The 21,186-nt window shown below is 55.1% G+C and overlaps 1 protein-coding gene across 3 annotated transcripts in view; it reads left to right on the top strand.

Moving 5' to 3' along the window:
- Positions 1-21,186, top strand: part of LOC139679499 (ankyrin repeat and fibronectin type-III domain-containing protein 1-like) — a 262,772-nt gene that overhangs the window by 71,434 nt on the left and 170,152 nt on the right. For all 3 annotated transcript variants that reach the window (XM_071571290.1, XM_071571291.1, XM_071571294.1), the window contains exons 2-3: positions 10,802-10,995; positions 18,500-18,717. In XM_071571290.1, coding sequence (XP_071427391.1) covers positions 10,923-10,995; positions 18,500-18,717 — 291 coding nt within the window. In that variant the 5' untranslated portion in view covers positions 10,802-10,922. The remainder of the gene's footprint in view (positions 1-10,801; positions 10,996-18,499; positions 18,718-21,186) is intronic.

Consider the following 21,186-nt stretch of genomic DNA (forward strand, 5'->3'; position numbering starts at 1 on the left):
GTGCTGGAAAACTTGGCCATGCTGCAGAAATTACAGGATTTAAAGCAAGCCAAGCTGTCTGGAGTGTCTTTCTGTGCTGGAGCACGTCGAGTTCAGGCCTGAAGCCTCTGCCCCGTGTTGTCAGGGGCAGCAGTGTCCTTTCCAAGATGATCTCAGTGGCTTTTTGTCTCCTCTGTCGTGTGACTCGGATTTTGAAGCAAGAAGGGAGACCAGCCCTGTGTCATGAGACTGGGAATGGGGGCAGGGCTGGGGTCAGCAGTGAGGGGGCATCACAGCTGTGGTGCTGGAGGTGGCTGCAGTGCTGGACCCCTTCCCATCAGCCCTGGAAGGTGTCTGCAGGTGTGAAGGAGGCAGTTGTGTACTCAGCTTGTAGATTAGCCAGCCTTTTAAAATTGGAGCCGGGATGTTTGTCATCCATGTTACTTGTGCTTCATTAGCTTTTGTCCCCAGAATTTTTCAAGGCAGACAGGAGATGCATAACCCCCCCAAAAGAAAAGCTGGGATCCAGGGCAGAACATCTGTGGTTGTGTGCTGTGACCATGGGGAGGGGGTGGTGTGTGCTCTCCCTCAGCCCTGGCAGGTCACAGAACTCCTTCTCCTCTCTGCTCTCCCTCTCTTTGCACATCACTGTGTGGTTACTGGCAGTGTGGCACTGGGCACTTTGTCATTTACAGCAGGGAGCTGTGTTCCTGTCTGCACTGCTCTGCTCTGAGCCACTTTCTCTGCCCTCATTTCATGTGTCCATCATGCAGTGGCTGTGTCCCAAACATGTCCTAGCCATGTCCTAAATGTGTCCCAGCCACATCCCAAACCTGTTCCATCCATGTCCCAAACCTGTCCCAGCCACATCCCAAACCTGTCCCAGGCACGTCCCAAACCTGTCCCAGGCACGTCCCAAACCTGTCCCAGGCACGTCCCAAACCTGTTCCATCCATGTCCCAAACCTGTCCCAGCCACATCCCAAACCTGTCCCAGCCACATCCCAAACCTGTCCCAGCCATGTCCCAAACCTGTCCCAGCCATGTCCCAAACCTGTCCCAGCCATGTCACAAACCTGTCCCAGCCACGGCCCAAACCTGTCCCAGCCACATCCCAAACCTGTCCCAGCCATGGCCCGGGCAGGCTTTGCTGTCCCTCTCCTGCCTCGGGGCTGGCCGTGTTTCTGAGTCACTGCTGTGTCCCTGGGGGTTGCATCCCACTCATGGGCTGAACTTCCAGTGTGCAGGACCTTTAGTTTGTGAGCTGTTTATGCATCTCAAACCCCCTTCCTCCGAAGGTGGGGGGCACAGCCTCAGCCCTTGTCCTTCTGGGGAGTGTTTTGTGTTGCATGCAGAGCACCCTGGCTGCCTTTGGCCACCCTGTCTGAGTGACCTGGGTGGCAGAGCCTGGCCACAAGCACAGGGCCCCTGGGACATTCCCCACGCTGGTCCCTGAGGATGCAGGTCACGCTGAGCAGCTGCTGGGAGGGAGGATGCTCGTCTGCTCTGCTGTCACACTGGGATTTGTGTGTTCACCTTCCTCTGCCCTCTTTCCCCATTTATCAGAGGGAGCTCTGTGAGCAGGATAAATGTTCACAATCCATAAATGTTCCTGCTTCTTTCCCTGGCCTTGGGGACTTTCTGCCTTTGGACTTTTTGTTGTGGAGGTGCAACTCCAGCTGTGCTGGGCTCTGCCACAGCCCTCCTGAGAACCTGCTCCCTGCCTCACCCCTGTTATTGGTGTGTGATCAGTGGAGCAGGAGGGCAGGGGGCACACAGGGCTCTTCTCCTGTGGGATGTGGAGGGGATGGTCTGGTGGCACCACAGGGATAGGGCAGGGTGACTGCTGTGGGGGCCCTGTTGGGTGCTCCTGGGCAGAGTGGGCAGAGCTCCCCACGGGCTGGGGATGTAGATCATTGCCTGCAACAGAGCTGGAAAAAGAGGTTCTTTTATAAAGAAACCAACATCCTTTGAATGAATGAGTGGCAGTGTCTGCCCCCATGTATTTCCTTTCCCCTCTTTAACAATTGCATTTCTGTGAATGGTGACATGGAGGTGTTGCTATAAAACACAGCCTGGGACTGCTGATGTGAAGGTTTGTGTTTTGCATCCCTGGGGATGGCTTTGTCTGTTGCCCAGCTTGGAGTGCCATAATGGTATCAGTGGTGCTTTTGAGGGCAGCTTTTGCCACAAAAAGGACTCTTGGCCCTTTTCTGAGAAATGTGGTACTTTTCCCCCAGCCCAGCAGGGTGGTGCTGGGAGCAGGGCTGGGTCTCAGGGCACAGCAGCTCGTGGGGGTCAGTGGTGCTGAATCCTCCTCCAAGGAGCTCTGAAACATTTTGCTGAGGCTGCCCTCAGCACATGGGGGTGTGTGACCTCCTCTCTTGCACCTCCCACAGCCCCTGATGCCTGGCTCATCCCTCTGAGATGAAATGCATTTGCAGGGAGAGGAGCAATTATTCCCTGGATACCAGCAGTGTTTTATTCAGTGCTCTGGCTGGAGAGATGCTCTGCAAGCCAGAGAGGTGGCAGGAGAAGAAGCTTTTGCAAATCAGCTGGTGGAAATTGTGGTATTTACCAGCTCACAGCTGAGCCTGGGAAGGTATTTTTATAGCTTCACATGGCTGTTTTTTTCTTTTCTGAACTTGCATGCTGAATGCTGTTTTGGGTTTTGTTTTGCTTTGAAACTGTCTCACAGCCAGATGAAAGCTGCTCTGTTTCAGCTCTCATCCTCCGCTCCTCACACACACATCCCGGGCAGCCAGAAAGGAGGGTTTCTGTTTGGGTGTTTTCTGAATGCAAAGGGAAGATGTCTCAGTGATTTTCTCTGGTTTTGCAATCTCTGGGGTCAATCCACTGGAAACAGTGCCAGTGACTCACAGGTTTGCTCACAGCTGATAAGGTTTGCAGAGCAAACTGGTGATTTGAACAGGTGAGGATGCCCTGTGAAGGCTCTGCTCCCCTCTGAAATCCTTGGGCTTTGGTTTCCAAGGCTACTCTGTGTGTTACCCAGTTGTTTTCTTCTTCTCAGACTCCTTCTTTAGGCTTCCCCGCTGCTGTGTGATCCCTTAAACTTCATTCCCTGCCCTCCCTGGGGTCCTGCCACTGCTTTGGGTGCTGGACCACACTGAGCCACATCCTGGAGGCACTGCCACTGCTGCCTTGTGCTTCTGTCCACAAACAGCTTCTGAGGCACCTTCAGCTTCCTCTGCTTCCCCTCTGTTCCCACTGCTGCCTTTTCCTGCAGAGCCCCTCTTCAGAAAGCGGCTGCAGGCAGATGTCGGCTTGTCTGCTGCTGTGGTCTGGGTGGGGATGTCACCTCCATGGCTCACAGTGTGCCCGAGGCAGAGCTGGCACTGGTGAGCCCCGTGCCCTCCTGGGGTGCCAGAGACACAGCTGTGCCTTGCTTTGGGCTCAGGGAGCTGGGCTGGCCTTGCCCTGGCCCAGACTGGTGGGGTGTCCTGGCTCCTTCCACAGGAGCAGGTTCTGTGTCTCCCCTGGGCATGGACAGTGTGATGCAGTACAGGGTGAGCCCTGTGCTGTGGAGCTGAGCACTGCAGGGAAACCTCATGGCAAGAATCCCAGAATGTGAGTGGGAAGGTGTGACAACCCACCCTGAAGGGGGTTCTTCCCCCAGACAGTGGGTTGTCACAGAAGGGACCTTAAAGTCCATCTTGTTCCATCCCCTGCCATGGGCAGGACACCTTCCACTAGACCAGGCTGCTCCAACCTGGCCTCGGACAGTTCCACAGATGGGGCAGCCACAGCTTCTCTGCCCAACCTGTGCCAGGACCTGCCCACCCTCACAGCCAAGAATTTCTTCCCAAAATCCCATCTAATGCTACTCTCTGGCAGTGGGAAACCCTTTTCCTGTCATTCTGGGTCCTTGTCACAAGTCTCTCTCCAGCTCTCCTGGAGTCCCTTTAGGCACTGGAAGGGGCTCTCAGGTCTCCCAGAGCCTTTTCTTCTGCAGGTGAACACCTCCAGCTCTCCCAGCCTGGCTCCAGAGCAGAGAGGCTCCAGCTCTGGAGCATCTCCACAGCCTCCTCTGGACTTGCTTCTGTAGCTCCACATGTTTTGTGCTGAGGGCCCCAGACCTGGATGCAGTACTGCTCCTGCCCTGGCTCTTTAGCATCCTTGTTTGGCTTTTGGGACCGTGAGCACTTTGGGACCCATGTTCTCCCCCTGTGCCTGTCACCTTCTGCCCATCAGGGTCTCCACAAGCTGTTTCAGGAAGTGGATGTGGGTGTTTTGTTCCTTTTTTTCCATTTTGCATCCATTACTTGCAGTAAGAGGCCATGGGCAGTGCAGGAGGTGCTCACCTTCTTCCCATGCAGAGCTGTGGCTGCTCTCACCCCACTTCCAGAGGGGGCTGTGGTGGGCATGGGCTCCTCCTGGCTTGCAGCATTTCTCATTTCCCTGAATCCAGCTGGAACCCTTGTCGAGTTGTTAAGGTCAGATTGCTCAGTTACACCTCCTTGGAGGAGCAGGCTGAGAAGCACATTATGGACAGGAGAAGACCTGGGGGCAGTGTCTGCAGTACCTGTCCCAGCCCCTGGCCCTGCCATCCTCCCTCAGTCCTGGCCTCATGTCCATGCCACATTCAGCTGTTCTTCTCCAAACCTGCAGCTTTATCAGCTTCCTTCACTCAGCAGATTTAGTGGACTGAGGGTGCAGAGGAGCCCTCCCCTCCCCAGTTACCTGTGGAATGCCATGTGGTGCTGCAGGAGGAGGAGGAGCAGCCCTTTGGCTTCTCTATTTTATTTTTTTTTAATTCTTATTTGCCCTTTGGGGCTGTGAGCTCTTTGGGACATGTGTTATCCCCCTCTGAGCCTGGAAGTGGCCTCACGTGTTCCTCACATGTCAGGGCTGTCCCCAAGCTACAGTTCTGGAGAAGGCAGGCAAGGTCTGGGGCAGCTGCTGCCCCTGTCCCTCCTTAGCCTCCCTCCCCAGATTTCCCTCCCCTCTGCTTCCCGTTTTCCATGAGCAGCCTGCCCCTGACAGGGCTGGGGGAGCTGCATCTGCACAGGGGGTGCTGGGGTTTGTCTGGGAGCTGCTGGGGCTGGGTGCTGTGGGAAGGCTTCCTTCTTCCAGGAATGGGACATGTCTGGAGTGTCACCATCCTTGGGCATTTCCAGGAGATGTGCATGAGCTTTTCTTGCTCAGTTCCCAGGGAAATCATGGGAATCAGGGAGGGTTGTTGGGATTCTTTTTGGATGGTGATAGTGGTGGGTTTAGGGTTATTTTCCACTCCTGCTGCCCTCTCTGGTGCCTCTGGGTTCCTGCTGGGGCTGGTGTGGTGACTCCTCCATCCTTCCCCGGGCAAGCTGCAGGCTCCATGGACTGGGCTGGGAAGTGCCCTCCAGAGAGCAGCTTCTCCCACACAGAAACAATCTGGGAGTGTGTGCAGTTTGCTTCCAGCTTGCAGGAGAGATGCAGGATTTGGCTTTCCCTGGTTTAACTTGCATTATCCTTCCCTTTGTCTCAAGCCTTCCCCTCATTTTCCCAGGGGATGGAAAAGCCATCCAGCAAGGCTATCCCAGCAGGGGAGGCCCTGGACACAGCACAGCTTTGGAGATGTGTTCTGTCTATTTTCTTTTCACTTTTTTTGGTCTGGTGGCTCTTTGTGTCAGCCTGTGTGCTTTCAACAGAGCCTGGGGAAGCAGTGCCCCCTGCCTAGTTAGGGAAAAGGAGATCTTTAGGATGGGAACAGAGGAAGGAGAGATTTGTACCTGGGTTTGGATCCTGCATCCTTCTCCTGGGGAGATCTTCAGCCTTGGAGGCAGCAGAGCTGATGAGCCCTGAAAACTTGGGGGTTAAATATTCTGCATCCTCAGTGGGCTCCAGGGAGAGAAGCTTTTCCCTGGCTTGGGGGGGCCTGTGGCTGTCCCCAGGGCTGGTGGCAGGGACCTGGCACTTGTGATGTTCCCACATTGCCCCATCTGGCTGTGAACTGGGAGGTGATGGAGCTGTCACTGGGCTCCTGCCTGAGCTCTCACACCCAGCCAGAAGGATTTTTCCACCCTTGTCATGACTTGATTATGTGCTCTCCTTCTTACCCAAATGCTGAATAGCAGCTAAATATAGGCTGTAGCAGTGTTGATTATGGCTTTTCTAATTGAACTTCACACTCCAGCAGGGATCTGTGCTAATGGGATGTGGCATCCTTGAGAGCACCCAGCTGGGGAGCCTGCTTGGGAAGCAGATGCAGACATAATGTGACTTCCCCATGGGATCAGGGCCTGGCTGACAGTTGCTGCTGTAGCTGTGCACAGAGTCCTGGTTTTGGCTGGGATAGAGTTAATTTTCTTCCCAAAAGCTAGTCCAGGGATGTGGTTGGATTTAGGATGAGAACACTGTTGGTGACACTGATGGTTTGGTTGTTGCTGAGCAGTGCCCTCCCCAAGTCAAGGACCTTTCCATTTCCCACGCTCTGCCAGCAAGGAGGTGACAAGAACCGGGAAGGATCAAGGCCAGAGGGATATTCCAGACCATGGAACATCATGCCAAGTGTAGAAAAGGGGAAGGTTGGCTGGGAGGGGCTGATTGATGCTTGGGGGACAGGCTGGGCTTTTTGGGTGGTGAGAGACTGTCTTGGAAACCACTTGTTTGTCTGGGATTTTAATCCTCTCTCCCTTTTCTTATCTCCATTTTTATCACTGTTACTATTATTATAATTAAATTTTACTGCATTTCAATTATTAAATTGTTCTTATCTCAAGCCATGGGTTTTGCCTTGTTCTGATTCTCCTCCTCATCCCACTGGGGAGGTTGGGATGAGGAGGGGCTGTGTGGTGCCATGGGCTTCAGTCACAACACACAGGATGGTGGAGCCACAGAGCCAGAGCGTGCTTGGGAATTTGAGTTCAAATTTCAGGCCTAAACAGATTTCTAGTTGTTCTGCTTTTTCTGATAAAATAAATCACTGCCTGCAGGCATTCAACTTAAAAATTGCTCCTCTAACAGAGTGAATTTTTCTGTGTTCCCCCCCATGTGGCTCGTGTGAGTGGCCCTGTGGGCACAAAGGGATGGAGCACTAAAATGCTCAGGAGGTTCTGCAGGTGATGGAGCTGTGCACAGGTATCCTGGGATCTGCATGCAAGAATAAAAGGGCTGGTTTGAACTCCTTTCTGCAGCACAGCGATGTGTTAAGCTCGATCCCTGTTGCCTTGTGCCAGTGAAATGTGTTACAATGAGAGGTACAAATGTTCTGCTGGAACAGAAACGGCTCAGGATGCTAATTCTGGCTTTGGATCTCCTGTGCAGCTTGTTGCCATGCTGATCCCAGTGAAGTGTGGGGCATGGGGTGGGCAGGATGGTGCTGAGCACCTGACACAGCCCTGGCAGTGCCTCTCCAGGCCTGGGGCAGTGCTGACCCTGCCCTATTCCCAGAGCACTCTGTGCAGCCTCACCTGGGAACTGAATGAGTGTGATTCATTTATGTTAATAAAATCCTGATGCTAACACTGAAATGTGCTCCCCATCCCTGCTCAGGGGCTGGCAGTGGGTGGTGGGGCTGCCCCGTGGCCGTGGCTCCTGCTCTCTGCCCCTGCCACGTACCTGCTGTGTTGGTGGGACCATCCCCTGGGAAATGGCTGCATGGCACCATCCCTGTGTCACTTCACCTCTGAGTGACAGCAGACACACACTTGGGAGCTGCTGCCGTGTTTGTAACAGGAAGCTCAACAGGAGCCACCAGTGTGCCCAGGTGGCCAAGAAGGCCAATGGGATCCTGGCCTGGATCCAAACTAGCGTGGCCAGCAGGCCCAGGGCAGTGACCCTTCCCCTGGACTCTGCCTTGGGGAGGCCACACCTTGAGTGTTGTGTTCAGTTCTGGGCCCCTCAGGTCAGGCAAGAGATTGAGGGGCTGGAGCGGGGCCAGAGAAGAGCAACGAGGCTGGAGAAGGGACTGGAGCACAAGTGCTGTGGGGAGAGGCTGAGGGAGCTGGGGGTGTTTAGCCAGGAGAAGAGGAGGCTCAGAGGTGACCTCAGCACTGTCTGGAACTGCCTGAAGGGAAGTTGTGGCCAGGTGGGGGTTGGTCTCTTCTCCCAGGCACTCAGCAATAGGACAAGGGGGCACGATGGGCTCAAGCTCTGCCAGGGGAAATTGAAGTTGGAGATCAGAAAGAAATTCTTTGCAGAGAGAGTGCTCAGGCATTGGAATGGGCTGCCCAGAGAGGGGGTGGATTCCCCATCCCTGGAGGTTTTTAAGGGGAGCTTGGCAGTGGCACTGAGTGCCATGATCTGGTAAAGGGACTGGAGTTGGATCAAGGGTTGGACTTGATGATCTTGGAGGTCTTTTCCAACCCAATCGATTCTATGACTCTGTGATTCTGTTCTATGATGGTGATAAAGGTGGCAGTGACAGGTGGGCACTGAGGGGCAGCGGCTCTGGCAGGACAGACTGTGCCTGCCTGACCTGGAGGGCTGGAGAGTGATGTAGGATGGAATTTAGTGCTGGAGTGTGCAGGGTGGCAGAGGGACTGCCCTGCTGTCTGCACCAGGAGCTCAGCTCTGCATGGTCACAGGGCTGAGCCCCTCTGCTCTGGAGCCAGCCTGGGACAGCTGGGGGAGTCATCTGCAGAAGGGAAGGCTCTGGGAGACCTGAGAACCCCTTGCAGTGCCTAAAGGGGCTCCAGGAGAGCTGGAGAGGGACTTGGGACAAGGGCCTGGAAGGACAGGACAAGGGAGAATGGCTTCCCACTGCCAGAGGGCAGGGTTAGCTGGGATACTGGGGAGGAATTGTTCCCTGGGAGGGTGGGCAGGCCCTGGCACAGGTTGGGCAGAGAAGCTTTGGCTGCCCCATCCCTGGAAGTGTCCAAGGCCAGGTTGGACAGGGCTTGGAGCAACCTGGGCTGGTGGGAGGTGTCCCTGCCCATGGCAGGGGGTGGGACTGAATGAGCTTTAAGGTCCCTCCAAGCCATACCATTCCATGTTTCTGTGATGCTCTGGGATGGGTGGAGGATGCTGAGTCTAAGACAGAGGGAGGGCGGTGAGGGATGTGGAAACATCCATGGGGAATGAAAGCTCATTTTGTGAGGGGAGACTAAAAGAACTTGCCTTAATCAGCCTTGAAAAATGCAGGCGGAAAGGGGCTGGGACTTCATTATAATGGAAATTAATCATGGGAGCAAACACCAGAGAGGGGGGATAATTATTTAAGCTAAAGGTTAATATTGGCACAATAACAAATGAGCATTAACCAGTGAAGAATTGAATTTTGGATGGAAATTTGAAGGATCTGTATTGTTCATTATGAGGTTTGCCCATGGCAGGGGGTTGAAATAAGGTGATGTCTAAGGTCCCTTCCAACCCAAACCATTCCATGGTTGGGGAACACCCCCCTTGGGGTGTGTTGGGGGCTCATTTGGGCTCAGCTATGTGGTCTGTGACATCAGAGGACAGGGAACAGCCTTGGGGTGCCCCCAGTCTGCACCCTGGGCACAGGGTGGTCCCTGCACCCCTCCTTACCCCACGGCAGTGCTGGACTGTTCCTTTTTATCACATCCCTTTTTCCCACATTGCAGCGTGGCCTGGGCCAGTCTCATCCCTGAGGAGGGCACCTGAGGACCATCCCTTGGGGGAGGCTCTGGGGTGAAGCAGGAGAAGGGGGACCTGTTCCCATTGCAGGGCTTAGCTCACTGTGGGGGTTTGAAGGAGGTGGTGATGTGTGGTCACACTGCTAGCACATGGATGTGTGTCCTGGTCACCCCTGCAGATTTGGAGCCCCATCATCAAACTCAGTTGAGTTTTGATCCCACAGAGACCTTGAATTTGTGTTTCTACGTTTCATGACACCTTTATGACTCTGCAGCCCCTGCTGCTGGAGACTGGACCTTCCCTAGTGCCTGTCCCTGGGCCCCTGGAGTGACCTGGTTTCTACCACAAATACCTTTCTGGTGTCTTGGACAATGCTCAGTGGGGTTTTATTGTCTCAAAGGCAGTTTGTATCCCTTCACTCTTGAACCCTCTAACAATAGTATTTCAGATTATCTGTGAGTTTTGAGGTGGGGGCTGGAATGCCTTGGGTGCTGTTTATGCTGGTTGTGCCTTGCAGCTCAAGATGCAAATCCCAATTACAGTGCAATGGCCAAGAGAGAAGGTTCTACTGTGACAGCAGCAGCTTTGCAAGCTGTGCTGCTGAACATGAGCTGGTGTGTGCCCAGGTGGCCACAGGCCCAGGGCTGTGTCTGTCTCTGTGCTGGCATTGCTGAGGCACCTCCAGTCCTGGGGACAGTTCTGGGTCCCTCATGACATGAAGGACACTGAGGGGCTGGAGCGTGTCCAGGGAAGGGAACGAAGCTGGAAAGGGGCTGGAGCAGCAGGAGCAGCTGAGGGATCTGTGGGTGGGCTCAGCCTGGAGAAAAGGAGGCTCAGGGGGGACCTTCTCGCACTCTGCAATCCCTGCCAGGAGGGGTAGCTGGGGGGGCTCAGACTCTGCTCCAGGGAACAGGGACAGGAGGAGAGGGAACAGCCTCAAGTTGTACCAGGGGAAGTTTAGGTTATATATTGAGAAAATTTCTTCATGGCAAAGGTGGCCAGGCATCGGCACAGATACCCAGGGCAGTGGTGGAGTCCCCATCCCTTGAAGTGTTTGAAAAAGGTTGTAGGTGTGGCACTTGGGGACATGGTTTAGTGATGGCCTTGGCACTGCTGGCTTAATGCTTGGACTTGATGATCTTAAAGGGCTTTTGCAACCTAAACAATTGCATGATTTATGAAGGGCCGTGTGCTCAGCCAGCATCACATGTGTCCCAGAAGGGTCCTGGCCTGACTCCCCTTCCCACTGCTGAGGGGCTGTGCCCTGTGCTGTGTCCCCGCAGGTCTCTGGACAGAAAACTGCAGCGGCCACTGCTGGGCAAGTCGCGGACGCTGCCGAGCATCCCTCAGTCCCCGGTGCTGAGCAGGCTGCCCCTGCTGGACCCCACGGCCTTCAGGGAGGAGATGCCGGAGCAGAAGCCCTACGAGAAGCACTCGGCCTCTGAGCAGCAGAGCGGCTGCACGGTCCCTTCAGCCGGTGAGTTCTGCGGCACCGGGATGAGCGTCTGCCCCTTCCCATCTGCACAACCCCAGCAAACCATCCCTGCCTCTGCAGGGGCACAAACAACAAACCCAACTTCAGCCCAAGTGGGGTTTAACCTTCTCCAAAACCAGCTGTTCTTGATTAACTTCTGGGGGTTTTGCCCCTAGTTGAGCCTTTCTTTGCGCTTGTTGCCTAAACCTCCCCTTCATTCATATTATGCTGATGAAATAGAAGAGCTGGTTGTTGAAAGCCACCCAAGGCAGGGAGGTGATGCTCACATTCTTCTGCCTGTGGGTGATGCTTGGACCTTTCTGCCTCTGGGTGAACTGCCTGTCCTGGCCACATGTACCTGGTGAGCTGCTCTCTCAGGGGCTCCTTGGCCTCTGCAACAGCCCAAGTGCCTCTTTTCTATGTCATAAAGTGGCTTGAGGGCACTTGTTGCTGCTCTTCGACAGGAGCATCTCACTGTGCTCTTCCCACAGTCCTGGCCTTGGAGATCTGCAAATGCTCCCCAGCCTGGCAATGTGTGTTGGCTCTCAGGTCAGCTCTGAGGGTTTTTATCGTGTTATTCTACTCTCCTGCTGATCCTGATGAAATACTAATATGTTTGGGCCAGCTGCTCTGAGCGAGTTTATTGGCAAAGCCACTGGTGGCCAAAGCGTTTCAGCGCTTTTGGTGCCAGCAGAGTCACGGTGGGACTATAAAAATGATGGGAAAAGGGATTATTAGCACTGAAACAAAGATAAGGCCTGCAAGCCAGAGCTGACAACCCAGTGCTGAATAAAATCCTTATAAAACAGCTCCCTTCAAACGGCACCCTTGGATTTTTCTATTTTTATGTTTTTTTAAAGTCTAACCAACTCACAGTCAGATCCCTGTGTTACCCAGCAGAGCAGCTGTCCAAACCCTGGATTAATTTTAATGCTTTGAAGGCTGTATTTCATTTCCTGGTGCTACTAATTCTCCCTAAAGTCATGCACTGAGCAGATCTGGGACTGCACTGAGCAGATCTGGGACTTCACTGAGCCCTTCCTGCTGTGCATGTCCTGGGGGAGCCCCTGGGTGTCCTGCAGCACCTGAGGGACTGCTCTGCCGTGTGTGGGAACCACGTTTTGACTTTCATCTTATCAAATTGTTGGATTGGGTCTTGGAATGGGAGGAATACCTGTAGGAAAGGTTGTGTAGCATCCACCACGAAGGACATGGCATCCAGAGTACCCTTCCTGGCTGGTGTGCTGGTTCTTCCAGGGAGCTGTGCTGGAGTGGGAGGGAGGGAGTGAGAAGCTGGTGTAAGACCGTGGGATGATGTCCCAGAGTGAGTCAGACCCACTGGAAACTCGTCAGCTTCTGCTGCCAACACCTCGTTGTCCTGTGAGAGGCTCATACTCCATGAACAGCCATCCTGGAACAAACCCCATGCACAGCCCTCCCTGCACAGCATCACTGAGGAACAGCCCTGAGTTCACCTAACAGGAGTTTAGGAGCTTGTTGTACTCATGGCTGGAAGGTGCCAAGGATGCCAATAGGAGGAGGAGTAGGAAACCCCTCGTAGTTTGGCAGGCTCCCTGCTCAGCCAGAACCTTGGATGAAGGAATAAGTTCTTTTCTGTTCAGATCTCTCAGGTTCTTTCTCTGGCTCAATTAGGAGCTGCTAATTAACTGCTTATGAAGGCTTTCAGGATGCTATTATGGAGATGAAAAAGAAGGGATGGCACTGCAGGGTAGGACATCTGGACAGCAGGACAAGAGTGGGGCAGCATGGGGCACTGCAAGTTAATGAGCCCCAGGAGGCTGGCAAGGAAAGCAGGGTTCCCACCAGGATCTAGGAGTTAGGGCTGGGCTGCAGGGAGGGTATCAGGAGGGAGAGGACATAGAACAGGCTGCCCAGAGCAGCTGTGGCTGCCCCATCCCCAGAAGTGTCCAAGGCCAGGTTGGATGGGGCTTGGAGCAACCTGGGCTGGTGGGAGGTGTCCCTGCCTGTGGCAAAGAGGTGGAATGAGACGGTGTGTAAATTCTTTTCCAAGTCAAATCATTCCATGATTCTCTGATAAGAACCTTTCCTTAAAGAGCTGGTGAGTTTGGTTTAAGCACATTCCACCGCTCCCCATTTGAGGTGGGGGGACATGGGCAAAATGAGCTCGGTAAGAGGCTCCCCCACAGGGCACAAGGCTTGGCAGGAACAGGGCTGTCCATGGGAGAGGAGATAAGCTCATCATGGAGAGTTCACCACTCTCCAGGGAGGAAACCACACTGAGACTGCTGCTGTTCTGGGGACTATGGGCAGAGGAGTCACCAAGCAAGGTGGGAGATGGAACATCCTCATCTGACCATCAGGATGTGCTCCTCAGCCTTTTCCTTTGTATCCTGCACTTCCAGCATGGCAGAGCTGGAGGAGGGGTGTTCCTGTCATTCCATGGGAGGGCACAGGAGGTTGTCCTGCTGTGGCACCATGGCTCCTCTGCAGGTCCTTGTGAGGGTACCAAGGTGCCTGTCAGGGAACTGGGGCCCCAAGGATGGACAGAAGAGCTGAGCCTGTGGCTGCTGAGCCTCTCCTCTCAAAACCAACCTTCCTTCTCATTCACCGACCAAGGCTGGGCTGATGGACAGGTCTGGGTTTCCTCTTGGTCTGGGTTTGTTTTTCCCCTTCAGGTAACCCACGACAGTGGTGTGGTCAGCTGGGACAGGCCCTGAGCTCTCCTTCTCCATCCTCTATCCTTCACCCCCTTGCCCAGGGCAGTGCTCCTGGATTAACCCCAAATCCTTATGGCCACAAGCCCAGGATGTAGCGAGGGGAGGACAAGCACAAAGGAGGTTTGATTGAACGGCAGCAGTGCCTGCCTTGTCCCAGCAATTATCCCTTGGGTGTCACAAGGAAGTGTGCCAAGAGATTTCACACAGGCTGGAGGCACAGAGAAATGAGCTGCCCTTTCTGCTGATCTCTTCTTCCCCTGGGAAGTTGTAGGTGTGGGACTGAGAAAGAGTCTCTGTTGCTCTATCTTCCTCTTTTGGCTGCCTGCAGCCCTCACCTGCAGCCCTCATGCTGCTCCCACCTGCAGCCCTCACCTGCAGCCCTCATGCTGCTCACACCTGCTGCTCCCACCTGCAGCCCTCATGCTGCTCCCACCTGCAGCCCTCACCTGCAGCCCTCATGCTGCTCCCACCTGCAGCCCTCACCTGCAGCCCTCATGCTGCTCACACCTGCTGCTCCCACCTGCAGCCCTCATGCTGCTCACACCTGCTGCTCTCACCTGCAGCCCTCAACTTGCAGCCCTCATGCTGCTCCCACCTGCACTCCTCACCTGCAGCCCTCATGCTGCTCCCACCTGCACTCCTCACCTGCAGCCCTCATGCTGCTCCCACCTGCAGCCCTCAACCTGCAGCCCTCATGCTGCTCCCACCTGCACTCCTCACCTGCAGCCCTCATGCTGCCCTCACCTGCAGTCCTCACCTGCATCCCTCACCTGCTGCCCTCACTTGCAGCTCTCACCTGCTGCTCTCACCTGCTGCCCTCACCTGCTGCTCCCACCTGCCGCTCTCACCTGCTCCCCTCACCTGCTGCCCTCACCTGCAGCTCTCACCTGCAGCCCTCACCTGCTGCCCTTATGCTGCTCTCACCTGCTCCCCTCACCTGCTGCTCTCACCTGCAGTCCTCACCTGCAGCCCTTATGCTGCTCTCACCTGCAGCCCTTATGCTGCTCTCACCTGCAGCTCTCACCTGCTGCCCTCACCTGCAGCCCTCACCTGCTCCCCTCACCTGCTGCTCTCACCTGCTCCCCTCACCTGCAGCCCTCACCTGCTGCTCTCACCTGCTGCTCTCACCTGCAGCCTGCCCAGGGAAGTTTCTGCATGTGGTTTACATTCCTGATCCCTTGCAGTTTCCTCCTCTTGCACCTGGAAGGAACAGGCCACTCTGGAGCTCTTCCCTGCCTCCCCTCCCTTGTCTGTCAGGCAACATGCAGAGCCCTTCAGGAACTGGCTCCATGCCCCTGCTGTGGAACTGGGAAGAAGCAAACTGGTAACAAGGTTGGCGTGAGTTTGTTTGGAATTATGCCCGTGGGAGGAAAGGAAAGGAGCCAAAAGGAAGCAGCTGGATTTGAGCTTAGACCAGGACCCTGAAATTAATTTTCCTTGCACTTGCAGGGATCAGCCTGTCTGTGCTCAAAGGAGTTACTGGGGAGGCACCAGGTCCTTGCTGCCCCTCTATCCTTTGGGATGTCCTCCTCAACACTTCCAATTTGGAAAGAAGAAAGGTTTTGCAGGAGTCATTACTGTCAAGCCCAAAAGGATGTTTAGACCTTTCAGAGGTGATGATGTTGAGGGCACAGCTCTGGTTGCCAGAGGGGTGAGCAGTTCCAGGGCAGAACAGCGTGAGGATGGTTGGCCCTAAGCTTGTGAGTGGCATCCCAAGGGGGTGGAATGAGATGAGCTTTATGGCCCCTTCCAACCCAACAATTCTGTGATTTTATCGCTTCTTGATCTCTCCTTTCTGATTGTTCTAGGCTTGATCATTTATTTACTTGTTTGGAATCAATTAGGAGCAAGCTCCTTCAGAATATAGAAAAGCTTTTTGGAGTAGACAAGGTCCTGGCTCCCTCTACAATGGCTCTCCATGCCCAGGGAGAAGGAACCACGGTTTGGTGAGGATCACCCCTGAGCAAGCCCAAGGAGCACCTCTGCCTCTGGTCCAGCTCCTGGACTGTGCTGGAAGATGAAATTCCTGTAGCTCCTTGGAGAGAGAGCAGCAAAGTCCTTGGGAAACCAGGGTCAGATATGACCCAGGTGGAGCTTGAAACCCAGCTCCTCATCCTCAGCAAAGTGTCGTGCCCAGAGTGGGTGTGGTGGGTGACTGTCCAAGTTCAGTACATGGCCTCAGCCTCCCTCACCCAGGGTGGCAGAGCAGTGGTGGCTGGGGCTGGGCACGCTGTGGGGCTGGGAGGGGACAGTCCCAGGGACAGGGATGTGCTGGTTTAAAGGTAAACCATCAGGAGAAATGAACCCAACACAAAAGAGATTATTAGTCAGAGTTACAATTTAATAACAAGATTACAATAAATGCAATGGCACAAAGAGAGATTGGGTTTAACCCCCAAAGCCCAGCAGTGTAACCCACCCCCTGGGGCACAAACACAGTGGGGTTTGGTGGCCCCTGTGCTGAGCCCCACGTGGTTCCCTCGAGTGCAGAGGAAAAGGAGGTGAAAAACCTGTTGGTGCAGATGATGGCACAGTCTGGTGGAGAGTGGTGGGCTCCTCCTGTCCAGGTTCTGCTCCTCCTCTGGATCCGACAAGAGGTCCCAGAAGTCCCCAAACCCCAAGATATGTACCCCCAGGTCCAGGTGGGAGCCCCCAGTGCCTCCCCCAGGGCAGGGAGTTCCACACTGGGGGATCTGACTCTGGCAGTCAGGGGGGATTTTGGACTCGTTGCTGGCCCATGGGCAGAGCTGAGCCCTCAGGTGGGTGTGGAGGTGCCAAGGACTCCCTGCAGGGCAGTTCTCCCAGCTCCTCTGCCAGGCTTCTTTCCCAGCCAGCTCCCAGCCTGAGGGCTCAGCTGTGCCCTGGGCAGCTGCAGCCAATGGGACACTGGGAACAGTTGCTGGGCAATGGCCCAGAGGGTTTAGAATGCACAGCTTTGGTCACACCCACAGAGGGATAAACTGCTCCCACCTGCTGAACTGGGACAAAGGGTTGGCTCAGGTGGTGGCTGGGCCATTGCAGGTGGGCACAGGGGTTCTGGGACTGGTTCCTCCCCCATGTGAGCTCACCCCCTGTGGCGGGCAGCTCTGCTCCCAGCCCTGCCGTGGCCCTGGTGCGGGGCTGCCTCTGCCTCCCAGCCTGGATCTGCCTCCGATTGATGTGTTTGTGCACTGAATAATCACAGCTTTCAAACAGCAGTTCCTGTGTTGTGTGAGGTGACATTTGGAAAGGAGCAGCAGCAGCAGCAGCTTATTAAATTGAAAGTAGGGGAGTTAAAAACTGATGTGATGCTCAGAGTGCTGTGCTCTGGGTTGCCTCTTTCATGGAATCATGGACTGGTTGGGTAGGAAGGGACTTTAAAGATCATCTCACACCAACTCCATGCCATGGGCAGGGACACCTTCCATTAGACCAGGTTGTTTCAAGCCCCATCCAACCTGACCTTGGACACTTCCAGGGATGGGGCAGCCACAGCTTCTCTGGACAACCTGTGCCAGGGCCTGCCCACCCTCACAGGGGAGAATTTGTTCCCAGTATCCAGTCTAATCCTGCCCTCTGGCAGTGTGAGTAGGTGGTTGCTCCTCTGGTGGCTTGTAGTACAACCTGTGTCTTGTCATATTCCATGTTAATCCCACAGCCTTGCTGGGTAAACTGGACTGAACTCACTGAATTGTGGCTGGTTTTTACCCTAAGGCCATGATCCACTTCAGACTCTGGAAGTGTTTTGTTCCTTAGCCCTGGTGTGGTGAGATCGTTGTCATTTGTGCTCCAAAGTGCCAGGTTTGTCAGAAACAAGAGACAAAGGATGGTGCCTTGGGAAGAGGCTGCATGAGGGGCAGAGCCTCTGAAGGCAATCCTGTGAGATGCACTTCTGGGCTAATAATTGATCATTTTCCCAAGAATTGAGCAAGAGGTTTTATTGTTTGTTTGTCAGGGCTTGAGCAGCGATTTTGGCTGAGCAGGGGAGGCAATACAAGCTCCAGATGTGAAGAGGAGATTGGCAACAAAAAGCAGGCAGCATCTGAGCTGAAGGGGAAAGAGCAGAGCGCTGACACTCCGGAGACATTTCCTGTTGTTTGGTTGTTTTTCCCTTTTGTTGCAATGAAATGTGGTCAGTCCTGCCCTGGGAGCACCAGCCCTGCATGATGCCCGCTGTCCTCTGCCACTGCTGTCACAGTGTCAGTGGGGTTTGTCCCTGGGCTCTCAGCCCTGCAGAGCTGCTGCTGATGGGATGGTGGAGACAGGAGGTCTGGCTTCTGTCCTTCATGTGGCTGTTGATTTACTCCTGGCCGTGCCATAAAGCTGTTTTTTAACTTCAGGAGGAGATGGCAGCAAATCCTTTTGCAATTTGTAACATTTGTGATGCCTCATTTTTCCCACTCACAAAGCAAGATTTCAAGGCCAGGTTGGACAGGGCTTGGAGCAACCTGGTTTAATGGAAGGTGTCCCTGCCCGTGGCAGGGAGTTGGACTGAGATGAGCTTTAAGGTCACTTCCAACCCAAACCCTTCTATGGTTGTAACTATATTTGACTGATTCCTGGCAGGAAGGTGTTGGGGTTGGTGAATATGAGGGTCTGGGCAGGCTGGGAGCAGGGGCTGTTGCCTGGGCAGGGGGTACTCAGGGTCTGAAGCAGGGATGTGCCCAGGGTAGTGAGTCCCTCAGCATCTGCGCCCCATGGCTTGTGCGTGGGTGTGGGATGGGCACAGCAAGGCTGAGATGTCCAACCCATCCCAGAGGCTGGTTGGAGGGGTAGGGCACCCCGTGGGCTGTGGATCTGATAGAGTGGCATCTCCTTGTTCTGCCCAGGGGAGGCCTGGCGGCTGGAGGATGACTGCACGGACCCGCCCCGGGATGCCCAGCTGGGCACGGCGGTGGAGGACGCCCCGTTCAGCTACTTCCGCACCCGCTCCTTTTACATGAGGAAGAGCCTGTCCGTGGACAACCACCTGGGGACCCTCAGCTATGCCGTGCACCCCCCTGAGACCAAGGCCGAGCGTGTCAAGACCAAGCTGCGGCGGCAATTCGTGAGTACCAGGCTCTACACTCACACACACGCAGCTTCCCAGAAACACCGACTGTCAGAGAGCTGTTTGTGTGGCCAGCACTGCCAAAACAACAGACAGAGGGGCTGCTCCAGTAGGGTGGAGCAGGTGGTGGTGGCAGGTTGAGTTTGCCCCTCTCCTGGAGGGGTCCTTGGCTCCCTGATCCCAACAGGCTGCCCCTGGCTTGAGGGTGGCTACTGCTCAGCCAGGTGATGTGTGGGAAGACTGTCCAAAGCTGAAAGTAGGAAATGAGTTTTGCTCTCCTCAGGCTCATGTGCTCAAGGAGCTACATTTTCACAAAGGTTTGTCCTGAGCCAGCAATGAGGGGCTGGGGCAATGCTGAGCCAGCAATGAGGGGCTGGGGCAATGCTGAGCCAGCACTGAGTACCTGGGGCAGCTCAGCACTGAATCCCTGGGGCAGCTCTGCACTGAGCCTGGGGCAGCTCAGCTCAGTCCCTGGGGCAGCTCAGCACAGTCCCTGGGGCAGCTCAGCACAGTCCCTGGGGCAGCTCAACTCAGTCCCTGGGTCAGCTCAGCTCAGCCCCTGGGGCACCTCAGTACTGAATCCCCGAGGCAGCTCAGCTCAGTCCCTGGGGAAGCTCAGCACTGAATCCCTGGGGCAGCTCAGCACTGAATCCCCGAGGCAGCTCAGCACTGAATCCCCGAGGCAGCTCAGCACTGAATCCCCGAGGCAGCTCAGCTCAGTCCCTGGGGCAGCTCAGCTCAGTCCCTGGGGCAGCTCAGCACAGACCCTGCGGCAGCTCAGCACTGAATCCTTGGGGCAGCTCAGCTCAGTCCCCGGGGCAGCTCAGCCCTTCCTGGCCCTTCAGAGCATCCTGGTGGCAGGACAGTAGGGACACTATGGGAGCCTCTGATCAATGTTTAATGGGCTTTGCCTCTTGTCTTTCCCGGAGACACCCGACCCCGGGGTTCGGATGGCCTTGCACTGCCTTGTTACCGGCTCGGGGTTGTAATGAGGGCTCGGGTGTCTGTGTGATGAAAAGCACTCGGTGTTGATTGGCAACGGGTGAGAGCGTTGGTACAATGGGAGGAGAGCAGGGAGGGGGTGCCTGTGCACCCTGAGGTGCTGAGACTGAGGGAGTGGGGCTCAGCCTGCCCCAGGCTTTGCTCAGACACATCTGAGACCCTCAGAATTGCTGACATTCCTCTAACCTAGAGGAGGGGCTGGTCCCCCCAGGGCTGCTCCTGGTGTGCCTGGGCTGTGCTGCTGCTGGACACTGTGAGTCTGGGACTGGCCCTCCCTGCTTGGCTTGGATGGATCATTGGATGTGATGCTGATTTTCTCCTGGGGAGGACAGTTCTGACCTCGCAGCGTGGGGGTGGCAGCAGTGGCTGCTGTGAGGGTGAGACTGGGGGAGCTGGTCAAGACCCTGGTGCTGCCACTGAACCATCTCTGTGGGAGCTGCTGCCTCGGACTCGGGAATCAGGTGAAAGCCCAGGGATGAAGATGAGCAGAAGTGAGATGGGGCACCTGATGAGCAGCTGAAAGATGCCCTGCTGTGGGGTAAGGCAATGTCTGCTTTGTGTGTCTGCCTGGATCTGTAGCCCCAAAGTGCACCCAGCAGAGCAGGAGGGACGGGGGACACCGAGATGCTGGGGACCATTCCTCTTGCAGGGTTATTTTTTCAGTGTCTCTGTGGGATCTGTTCCACACAGCCTCCCTTCTGCAACTGTGGAGGCACTCGAACTCTCAGGACAAACAATGTCCTGGTGCCTGCAGAGAGGTGGGCTCTGCCCTTATTGTGGGGCAGCTCCCTGCCTGCCCAGCATCATCCCAGCACCTCTCTGTGCTGTCTGGGACCAGTTTGATTTGGCCTTGTCTTCCTGAGGTTCTGGGGACCTTTAGCTTTCCTTGGTGTACCCTTGGATCTGACTGTCTATCAAGGAACAGAGCAGGACTTTTGCAGGGTGTGGATATTTTTTTCCTTCTTACATAATTTCTGGTTTGTTCTAACAGGTAAGAGCTGTTGTTGCTGTCAGCTTGGCCATGGGCTCTGACTCTGTGAGACCTGCTGAGTAAAGCAGACTCATTCTACTTGGCAAGGGCATCCTCAGAGCCCTTCAAAGGAGTCTTGGGCAGAAAGTGTGGAGGAAGGTGAACTGGCAGCCCTTACTGTGTTGGGCCAGTACAGGACCAGCATTCCCCACACAGCTCCAGAGCCTCGTTTGTCAGTTCAAAGTAGAGGTCCTGTCAACCTGGGGAAGTTATTTCCAAGAGCAGTTCTGGGATCCATGTTCTCCCAAGGCTGGGTAGTTACTTTCCATCTCCATGCTGAAGGTGTTGCAGCTTTCCTTGGGTTCGTGTTGTGCCCTGGTCCTGCCTGGCACCTGCTCTGCCCAGTCTGGGCTGGTGGAGGAGTTGGTGCCAGGTGGGATCCGCTGTCTTTGTGCATGGCAGGACACATAGAGGAGAAAGAACATGATTTGCCT

Source organism: Pithys albifrons, chromosome 16 (assembly GCF_047495875.1).
Source record: "Pithys albifrons albifrons isolate INPA30051 chromosome 16, PitAlb_v1, whole genome shotgun sequence".
Classification (NCBI taxonomy): domain Eukaryota; kingdom Metazoa; phylum Chordata; class Aves; order Passeriformes; family Thamnophilidae; genus Pithys; species Pithys albifrons.